Raw genomic sequence first — 10734 nt, 5'->3', positions numbered from 1 at the left:
GAAATGCTGCTGTAGAGGAGCAGCATTGGAAAAACAAAGCTTCAACTAGTGTTCTCAATACACCTTTTAGTAGACAGTGGTGTATGTATACATGCAAACATAAACAAACAGCGGAGAGACCCATTCCAGAACACCGATGGTCCCTCGTGCTCTGTTTTCCAAATTTTCTTAACACATGTGTCACTTTTCTAATAAGGAAACATAGTATATTTAAAATGCTGCCTCAGATGTTGGCTGTATGTAGCAAAAAAAAAAACAAAAAAAAACAAGTAGCTCAGAAAGAGTCAAGGGAGATTTTATGAGGGGAGGCGGCAGCGGCTGTACGCTTGGCCACAGTTCTCTATTCATCTAGATTCCATAAGACCAGGAAGATAAACTACTGCTCTATTTTATTAAAACGAAGAGAAATGAAAGATCTACAGATTCATTTTATACACATACATTCACACACACGTACGCACATTCTTGAGCAAACTCTCTTACTCATGTTCAGGAACCCAGCATTCTGCCAAGTTCCTGGCAGATCATAGGCCACCTGGCAACCTAGCGATTAAACTGGGGTCACTGGAGTTTATTGGGCTGCTCCCTTGGTTCACATGAACAAAGGCCGGGGGGAGGCTGGGGGGAAGTTGACAGGAAGAGAAGAGGATGAGAAAAGTTGCGCAGCATTCTATGCAGGCGCTCAGATTAAACACCGCCACAATAGCTACAACAACGAGAACCTTTATGCATATATTTCTGTGATCAGTACAGTTCTTCAGAACAAGAGAGACAAAAAGAGGGAATACAATAGTCCAAACAGTTACAGCCCCATGTTGACATTACAAACTAGGTTTAGATTAGCGGGAGGCTTTTGTAAGAGGACTGAGGTGCAGAGACATAAATCGACTCCCAGAATAGTGCTGACGGGGTTACAGACATATCTTCAAATAAAGAAACCGCTACTTGGTAAGTACTTCTGGTGCTGGCGTACAGTGTCCAACACAAAGGAAGATAAAAGTCCACACTGGTCTTCGTACATGCTGTGTGTTACAGGCTACTGCAGATTCTTTATTTTCTAAAGTAGGCAAAGCTCACAAATTGACCAATTCACATGGTGATTACATGGTACAATTGCATGCACTTTAACAGGACAGAGTGCTTCAACAGGAATTTGTCAGTTTTGAAATCCCGATGTGGTCATTCTTACCTCAGAAGACTATTATCCTTTCAATAGTTTACTCATCATCAACACATACTTATCCCCAACTGCATGCCATCACATCCACCCTTTCCTCAGAAAGACCAACTGCAAGAAACTGGTACAATATGTGCTACAAACCCTAAGATAGGTAGCAGACAGCGATGGCACAAGCCTAAGAACTGCAGGAAGTACCCTCCACCTCATTACCCACCTCCCCAATCTCAGACCCCTCGGGGAGCTGGAAACTGACTCAAGAGAGGAAAAACAATTCTCTGTTCAAATCAGACATCCCTCCAGGGGACGGGACTCTTCTGACTCACTCGGGACAGGGGAGGAGAAAAGAATACAAGGTGGAATCATTCTTATCTGAAAGGCTGAGCAGATGGAAGAAAATCATGTCACTGGCTTAACATTGGAAAACATGGTCTCTTATGCAAAGTAATCCCGACTCTCCACCTACACTCTTCCCAAGACACAGGCTGTGGGTGTGGTTGCTTTTTAAGAAGCTGCATGCTAACTTTGGAGAGCACCAAATTCAAGACCCAAACTGCAATAACTTATTACTCAGATTTTCCATCTTCAATTCTTTAAGGGGTAAAAATACCACAAAAAGGATAACTCTTCTCATTGTATATATCATTCTCATATTTTCTATTCAAAAAAAGCCCACACAATCACATTCTCTATTTTATTCTAAAAATTAGTGCCTCTCCATAGGAAAAAAATCCTTTCTTAAGCTATAGTTTTGGTTTCAGAATTAGCAATCCTCCAATTAGGTCAAATGAATATTGTCTGCATCATCAAAACGTCTGCCAGCCTGGTCAAGGTCTTCCAGGGACGAGGATAAAATTGCTGAGTCTGTCTCTAAAGATGGTGGGAAAAGAGGGTTGTGGAGTGAGCCCTCTGTCCAGCCAAAATGACAGCTGCATGAAGTGTTTTGTTTTGTTTTGTTTTTTTTAATAAACTACCTTTTCAGATAAGCAGGTCAGAGCTGCTTTTACAAAATGCCATGACAGCACTCTGTAACATCTGGGAAAAGGTTCTTTGAGTCAGGAGGGAGTGCAGTGAATGGCTTCCAAGCCTTGGTTTCTAGAACCTAGGTAGCCAACGCATCTGTGTACAAAGAGCATGAAACCCGCTATTGCACTGGAGGAAACGTGGCTGAGTCACACTGAGTACCGAGAGTATTTACCTGGAGTATCTGAAGGGTTATTCACCTCTGGGTGACTCAGGGTTCCCATCTGCATAGTAGAGATAACAGGTACTATCTCTGAGGAGGAAGGGGTGAGAGAGAGCTAGAAAGTACTGGGGCCTTCTCCAGGAAAAGGCAGTGTTCAAGTAACAAAGAACTCCAACCTCCCCAAAAAAGCACAAAATTCAAGTAACAGAGTTGCAGGTACTATGTCCTGGCTTTTGAGCAGAAGCTTCCTGCATCTGTAGTGGAGAGCTGGTCGGTAAATGAGCTGAGTGGTGGAGAGTGCCAGAAAAGCTCTATGTAGAGCCCCTCAGAGATCCCACCACTGAGGACCTACACTCTCCTTAGGAGAAGAACATGGAGCTCGGGGAAAGCTTAGTGGAATCAGCAAGCTGTTCGGGGCAATTGCTTAATGTATATCCCCTTTGGGACCCCTGCATAAGATCTTCAAGTTGGTGATGAACCTACATTTCAACAGATGAGGGTTTTCTTCATTTTGCAGGTAGAAACAGAAAGTGAAGGAAAGGCTGTCTAGATTTTTCTTCTGAACTTCAGCACAAGAATAAAAACCAGTTTTGAGACTGGCCAAAACTCTTGAAGGAAAACTCACACATACAAACATTTCCCCGCTGCCCCAAATAGGGCATGAAGAGGGAAATTGGGAAGTTTTTTTTTTTTTTTTTGCAACTAAGAAATTAACTTTCTTTTTGCAGTTTCTGTTCTAGCCAGCTAGTGTGTGCATGCTTGAGTATTAATAACACCCAGAGAACTGGAAGTTTTGGGGGGTTGCCACTGGGACCCTGAAAGCCCTCAGAACAGGAGGGAAGGAAGAAGAGTTAACAGTCTAGATACAAAGTCTTTTCTAAACAGCTCACAAGGAAAAGTTGGGCAAACAATTTAAAACCTCAATATTTATTTTTCCACAAAAACCCACTGTATCAATAATCAGAAGACATCCCGGTTCTAGCGCCAATTATACAATTTCCAATTCCCATTTTTTAAGGACTGCTGCTCATCTCTGAACCTCTAGATTCACTCTCAGTGGACAATGGGAGCTCATCTGGAGCCATCCATCCAGCTGGAACCCTCTTGCCACCATGAAGAGGTGAATGTGGATAGTTTCTGAGAGAAGGTCACCGTTTCTTTGTGCTGCTGTTGCCACTGCTGGACTTGCTAAAGCTCCTGCTCATGTGAGGAAAGTGCACGGTTGGGGTTCTTTCTGTCGGACCATATAATCCCAAATTCCTGGCGGCGGTGGACTTCCGCAGTGGTTTAACGCTGGGAAAGGGGCTAAAGATGGGGGTCTTCGGGTGGCTACCACCTTGGGGAGCCTTGCCAGGGACCTTGTTTCCTCCCGGGGCATTGGGTGGTTCTGGGAAGTGCCGCTGGCTGGGTGGAGGCACCCTGGGCTCAGGTTCAGCAGCAGCACCCCTTGGGGTCAGTTCCAAGGCTTCTATCTTCACCTGGACCTCAGACACATCGGCATCTGCATCCCCAAACACCGGCTCTGGAGACTGCCCTTCGATGGTCCTGCCTGTGCTGCCGTTGGAGCAGCCGTCTTGAGCTGTCCCGACACAATCGGAAGGAGATGCCTTGGCCGCCCCCAGGGTGTGAGTCTTGGAGCCCTCGCTCTGCTCTTCTATCAGCCCGACCATGTCCCCGCAGCCCAGCTGGCTCTTGGTCCTGGCCATGTTCTTTTTGTGGACACGGATGTGGGTTCGCCATGGAGAATTGAGCTTGGTCCTAAGGTCTTCATAGGGAACGGGTGATATTTTGCCTCCTGTGTGACCAGGGATGTGGATGACAGCATTCTTGGCGGCTCTGTTTGACATTTTCATCTTCTTGCCTAAAAGAAGGTGGTTTATAACTGGAGAGCTGTTTACCTGAGACGGGAGAATGCTGGTCACCGGACCTTTGTCTGAAAGAAAGGTTGAAAGGTCGTGTGAAAGGTACCACAGAGAAAAACATCCATCTTGGAAGAGGAGTCAAGACAGGCTGTCCCCACCCGCTGCCCACATATTTCCCAGGTAAGGACAGAGTCATGTAACTGAAGGCAGCAGAAACTGAATTCAGTCCTTGAGCCTGGGGTACTGATTCCCTCCCTTCATACAGAGGAGACAAGGGGCTGAGGACACAAAGGAAACAGACTCTGACCCCTTATTACCAGTTAGAGTCCAGGCTCTCTAATGTTTTCTACAGAGAGCTTTGCTTCTGAGAAGCAACCTCCCAGGTTATATATCTAGGAAATCTTTGGAAAAAAAAAATTTTTTTTAAATAATAAGTCAAACACTATGACCATATGGATTACCAGCTGTCAGCATCTGAGAGGTGGGAAAACCACACACTGCATGTTATTAAGTGAGAGACAGCAGAATGAGAGAAGTGATACGGAGGTAGTAAAAACGCAGTGACATCACAGACATCAAGTGCCTGGTCCCAGGTCCACTCCTGTGTCCTTAACAGACTCTGAACACAAACTGAAAACAGGAAAGCACCTAGAATTGGGTTCTCCTGGAAGACACTATTAACAGAAGTACTGTCTCCCTCCTGTAGTGATGACCAAGCCCCTGTTTTCAATGAAGTTTGCACACTCATAGCCCCAGGGACAAGAGCTGCAGGCAGAAGCGGCAGAAAAAGACCATCTTTGTGTGAGCAGCCTTCCTTCTGACATCACCTAGGTCATGTGGTTGTGGTCGTCCTCCCTTCTATGCTTCTCAACTGCTCTCACCTCTCTACCTCTGGTCACAGGCCAGTCTTCAGTGAAACCTGGACACCTGTTTCCCCTTTGCTCTATATCCTCTTACCTCCCTGAGTTACATCACGGCCTCTGTGACTGACCCATCCTCAACCTGTCCAGTTCCTTCCTAAACATCACCCGGATCTGCCTCACATGAAAAATATTGGACTCTCCTATTCTCTTTGACTATTCTAGCTCTTAGACCTTGGATGTAACTATTCTTGGTAATGAACCATAGAGACTTCGATTCCTTGATCCCCCAGTCTTCTCATAATCTCTCACTGTCTCTTCGGCTCCCTTACACCACCACCACCACCCTGCTAGGCACATGGCTGATCCCTTGGACCACACCTCATCAATAACCACATGTTTCAGCATCCCTGTGGCTGTACCGCACATGCCCGACAAAACTCCACTCTAGAGCCACAATTCGCATTCTCTTTTCCAAAATGGAAGCTAAAAGCTGCTGGGGGTAGCAGTGAGGGGAATGGGGGATTCACACAGTTATGTGGATTGATATTCCTTAAATTCATAACTTCCTATTTTTTTAGGTCCTCAATTGCACTGAACAAACTTTCTTTCCCTCTCCCATTGCTTTCAGTGTTCAATCTAAATCTTCATTCCTTTCTTTAAGCTCCTACACGACCTTCAACTTACTCCCAAGCAAACAACTTTTTCTCCAATTTCTTCATAAAAACAGAATCTATTAGGACTAAAATGCTTAACTTCCTGTCCTCCCTAACCTAGAAAGCTGGTACCTCAATCACCACCATCCTCACCACCTTTCTTTAAATCTCAGAAGCTGAGGATTTTTGTTTGTTTTGATCGCACCACGCAGCATGTGGGATCTTAGTTCCCTGACCAGGGATCAAACCTGTGCCCCCTGCATTGGCAGTGTAAAACCCTGGACCACCAGGGACTTCCCAGAAGCTGGGAACTTTTGCCTCTAGCTGAATTTCACTCTCTCCACCTGTACTGCTAATCCTAACCTATACCATCTCCAAAACCTTTCCACTCAACGTGCAATCCTCACCCAGCAGCAGTGGCATCAGCTAGAGGCTTGTTGGATATGCATATCTTAGCCCCACCCCACAGCTATAGGAAGCAGATTCTTCATTTTAACATATCCCCAAGCAATGCATATTCACACTAAAGTCTGAGAAGCAATGTTCTTGAACTTTGCCCTTGAGCACCAATATTTCTCTAAAAATAACCACAGAAACCATGATCTAGAGTAGGGGTCAGCAAACTTTTCCTATAAAGGACCCGACTATAAATATTGTTGCCACTGAAGTGAAAGCCATCATAGACAATATGCAGACAAATGGGCATGCCTGTGTTCCAATAAAACTGTATTTATAAAAATAGACATTGAGCAGAATTTTACCTATAGACCATAGTTCTGTATGTCTGTACATATAGTACAGACTAGAATCCAAACAGTGGGCTGATTTAGTACCCAAAGGCAACTGTTCAACATCCCATCCAAAGCTTTTGAAAGTGGTTCAAACAGAACTATATAAAGAATCAAAACACGGGGGTTATAGCCCTGGCCTGACCACTCAATATAGCTATATAATCCTAGACAATTGCTAAGCCTTCCTGAATTACCATCTCCTTATTTTTCACAAGGATATGAAAACATCTGTTCTTGCTTTCCTTGTAGATTTAAGGACAAATAAGGACATGTATGCACCAATGCTTTGAAAATTAAAGTGTTATAGTTTTTAGTTTCTTTTGTGATAGATTTTTATATTGATTCAGGATAAAGTAAGAATCTTCAAGAAGTTGCCTACTTCTTCCCAACCAGTAAAAGGTAAATTCAGTTTTTGTGCAAGACAGTCACATGCTTACCAGTCTCTTAAAAACATGTCAAATTTATACCGTGGTTAACTCTGGACTGGCATCATTTTCATTAGGATTTCACTTAGAATAAGACAAATCAATTCCCAAATAAGCATATATTAAATAATAAAATAGACTGTTCACTGGGATTCGGGGAATTTAAAGAAAAAAAAGAAGCTCAACAATCCTTGGAAAAGAGCAACTCCAACTACAGTACAATTGTGTTCTTCTCAGCAGACTCCCCAGACACTGCTAACCCATCAGCCAGGCACAGAAATGGATTTTTCCTTTTCCTCTGATCACAACATCTGTCATATTACTATCTAAATGGCTGAAGAATAGCTTAATTTACTAGTACACAGACGACTAAATTCCACTTCCAAATGCCTGGAGCTTAAGAAGCAAGAGCTCCAATATGTCTCAGATCCAAGGATTGCATGGCTTTGCAACATTCTCATCATTTGTAAACCCTTCTCCAAAAGCAAAGAGGTGTTCAATACCATCAGCTGCCTGGTCCTTGGGACCTTTTTCTTCTTTAGAGCCTGATAAGATAAAATAAAAAGTGAAAAGGTAAAGATGCTGTTGTCTTCTGCCAGCTGTGTTGGTGGGTGCTGAGCCAGAGTTGAGCAGCAATCTCCAGGCCATCCTAGAAATACTTGTGTCGACTTGCATAAGTTGACACACAGCTGAAATTAACTCAAAGAAGTACATTACCTGCCCTGATATACACCTGATGAACCTGTTGCTGCTGCTTCTTTTTAATCCGAGAATATTGCCGCTTCAGTGCGTTGATATCTGTGGTCATGCGTTCCATCATCATACTGTTAAAAGCTGCATGGTATTCACTTCGGCAGGAATTGATGGCTCCTGGACTCAGCTCTGCAATGTTATTGGATCTCAGACTCTGGTCCCCATTTGATTCTGTATTCCAGGGAAGAGAGCCAAGGAGATGGTGTCACTGGAGGAGAACAGAACTAAGTGGGAATTGAGGACACTATATAACCCAGGGTAGTATCTCAACCTCCAGGAAATTCTGAACCACAGAAAAAATCCAGGTATACTAGAATGTGTCTCATACTTGTTTTTATTTGGTCCTGAAAATACTTCCTCATTTTCTTATTAGCCTAACTGTAATCTGAAATTAGCTCTGTGGGTTCGTTGTTTGATTTTATTACCACTTTGATCATTATATGGACATAAGGTCAGCCGTTTCCAGATAAAAATCACTGCCATTTTCTAAACTTCCCTTAGAAAAATACAACTGTAGCTGTCTAAAGTCAGGGTACAGATTTCCATATAACTGCACAAGAATTTACAAGGGATTGACCGTTTGCAGGGTTTAGTCAAGCATTAAAAGTGAGTTTTTTCCTTAGTTAAAAATAGCAAGACAAGATTATCAAGACTTCAGATCACAGTATCACTAGAAATTAATGTTTTTATTCATTTAATAAGCATTTCCTGACTCTCTGTTATGTTTGTTATATCTGGTGTGGTTTCTGCTCCTGTGACACCAACAGCTAGATTTATCCCTTAAATCTGAGATTACATCCAAGTATGAAAATGAAAAGTGTTAGTCACTCAGTCGTATCTGATTCTTTGCAACCCCGTATACTATAGCCTGCCAGGCTCCTCTGTCCATGGGATTTCCCAGGCAAGGATACTGGAGTGGGTTGCCATTTCCTTCTCCAGGGGATCTTCCCGACCCAGGGATGGAACCTGGGTCTCCCACATTGCAGGCAGATTCTTTACCATCTGAGCCACCAAGGAAGCCAAGAAACAGAAATAAGTACTGTGTGAGAATACACTCCCATGTCACACAGGCAAAAGGGGATAAATTGAGATTTTTCTAACACAGTATGTAAAACCAGCCTGGGGACAAGCTTTAAAAACAAAGATTATTAGGGGATTTTAAGTATCCTAACATCTGCTGAAAGTGTTGTTCAGATAAAGACTGAATATCTGATATGTTTATTGAAAATACTTCTCTAAGGAGAAGAAAATTAAAAGGAGATCTGCTAATCTAAACTAAAGTAAAACCAACAACAAAGACTAATGATGAAATTTAGGAGAAAGTTATCATGTCAAACCAGAGTACATAGTTGCACAGAAAAAATAACAGGGTAGAAAAATGGAACATAGACCCAGACTATAAAAATGTTAGAGTTAATAATACATTATAATGTTAGATTCAAAACGTTAGAGTTATAATACATATTGATCCCATGGCTGGAAACCAAAAGCTAAAATTCAGGCAACAAAAGAGAAGGAAGAAGACATTACAAAATCAACAGAACCCTGGTTGAGTTCAGATTTTTTTTAAAGTCATTTCAAAAGATGACAAGGGAGTGCATACCAAGGACACACACACACAAAATGACATGAACTGAACATTAAGCAGGTTAAAATACAAAACATGCTGAGGGTTAAAACTACCACGACCAAAACACCAACAACAAAATAAACAAACAAAAAAAGCATGAAGAACAAAAAATGAGAAAATAGCTCATGACTTTGAAATGGCAGTATAAAGCTAGCAGATGGCAGAGAGAATGCAGGGGTGCCTGACATCTTTTGTTTCTGTACTCTTCCAGCAAGGAAAATGGTCTTCAAACTAGAAGAGGCAGAATTAAAAGTCCTAAGGGAAGAACTGCCACCCAAGATAGGAAAGATCATAGTGGGAGAACAACAAACTGCTACAAAAGAGTTCATTGCATGGATAATGTCCACACTTCACAGGAAGTCTGTTCTCTGCAAGGAAAAAACAAACAGCATGGCATTCGATTTAAAGTACCATTTTTAAGAAGAATACTACCCAACTGCAGGACACTTAGAGGTGAATTTATAGAATATTAAAAGTTCTTGAAAACATATCTTTAAGAAATTCTGAACTTGGACCATGGAGAAAGCTCTAGGGGATATGATGACTGGTCTCAAGATCCAACAGACATCCAGCAGAAGCGGGAGCAGACTTGTTCTGTTTTGCTCTGAACAGAAGAAGTATTAATAATCAGAACTAGTAAGTGGAAGTTATCTTTTCAAATCTAGAAACCTTGGGCTAAGCAGAGGAATTTAGCAGAATGTCCTATGAGATAATACGTTTCTGGTCACTGAAATTCAAATAGAGGCTACCATAATGTTTTGGCTTTAGAGAATATTTCTATAGTGGAAAAGAAGTTAGTCTATAATGAATCCAATTAAACTCAAACAGAATATAGTAAGCATCTGTTATATGTCTGGCTCTGTGCTAAGGAACTGAGCACACAAACTTGAATCAGATGAGTGGAAAGCAAAACTAATCATAAAGAAAGAGAAATATGTATGATGTGTGTGACACATAACAGAGAGATCCTTTCAAATGATAAAGTAACAGAGAAGATACTTCTAATGAAGATCTTTAACAGTGGTAATCAGTTCAGGAAACAATAGGCCACAATATATTATATATTATAGGCCACAATAATAATACCTTGCCCATAGTGAACCTCAACACCTGTGATTATCTAACAGAGGCCACCTCTTTACCTTTAACTTGTTTCTGGTACTTCTGCAGTTCAGGTGCCAGGAGTCCACTGAAAGGTCCAAGACACCCCACTGCATTAGCAATGACATCTTCATCATCTGGGTCATTCTCTTCATCGCTGTCTCTGACCTTACCATGTCGTCTTGGAAAACATAAAAGAAAAAGCAATATTCAACAAAATAGTGGTATTACTTTTAAGTAACATACCTACATGATTTAAATGACATACATATATGCCATAATTTATATAACAC

The 10734-nt window shown here is 42.0% G+C and overlaps 1 protein-coding gene across 3 annotated transcripts in view; it reads right to left on the bottom strand.

The window, feature by feature from the left end:
• Positions 1-707: 707 nt before the first annotated feature.
• The window catches only part of TBC1D30 (TBC1 domain family member 30), a 44093-nt gene continuing 34066 nt past the window's right edge, over positions 708-10734 (bottom strand). For 2 of the 3 annotated variants that reach the window (XM_044942510.2, XM_044942512.2), the window contains exons 10-12: positions 10483-10622; positions 7675-7881; positions 708-4296 (exon numbers count right to left, since the gene is read on the bottom strand). In XM_044942510.2, coding sequence (XP_044798445.1) covers positions 3512-4296; positions 7675-7881; positions 10483-10622 — 1132 coding nt within the window. In that variant the 3' untranslated portion in view covers positions 708-3511. The remainder of the gene's footprint in view (positions 4297-7674; positions 7882-10482; positions 10623-10734) is intronic. The other variant, XM_044942511.2, reaches the window with a different exon arrangement.

The sequence above is a fragment of the Bubalus bubalis genome, chromosome 4 (genome assembly GCF_019923935.1).
Source record: "Bubalus bubalis isolate 160015118507 breed Murrah chromosome 4, NDDB_SH_1, whole genome shotgun sequence".
Lineage (NCBI taxonomy): Eukaryota > Metazoa > Chordata > Mammalia > Artiodactyla > Bovidae > Bubalus > Bubalus bubalis.
Note: the sequence above shows the minus strand (reverse complement) of the source record. Positions and strands in the feature narration are given on the sequence as shown.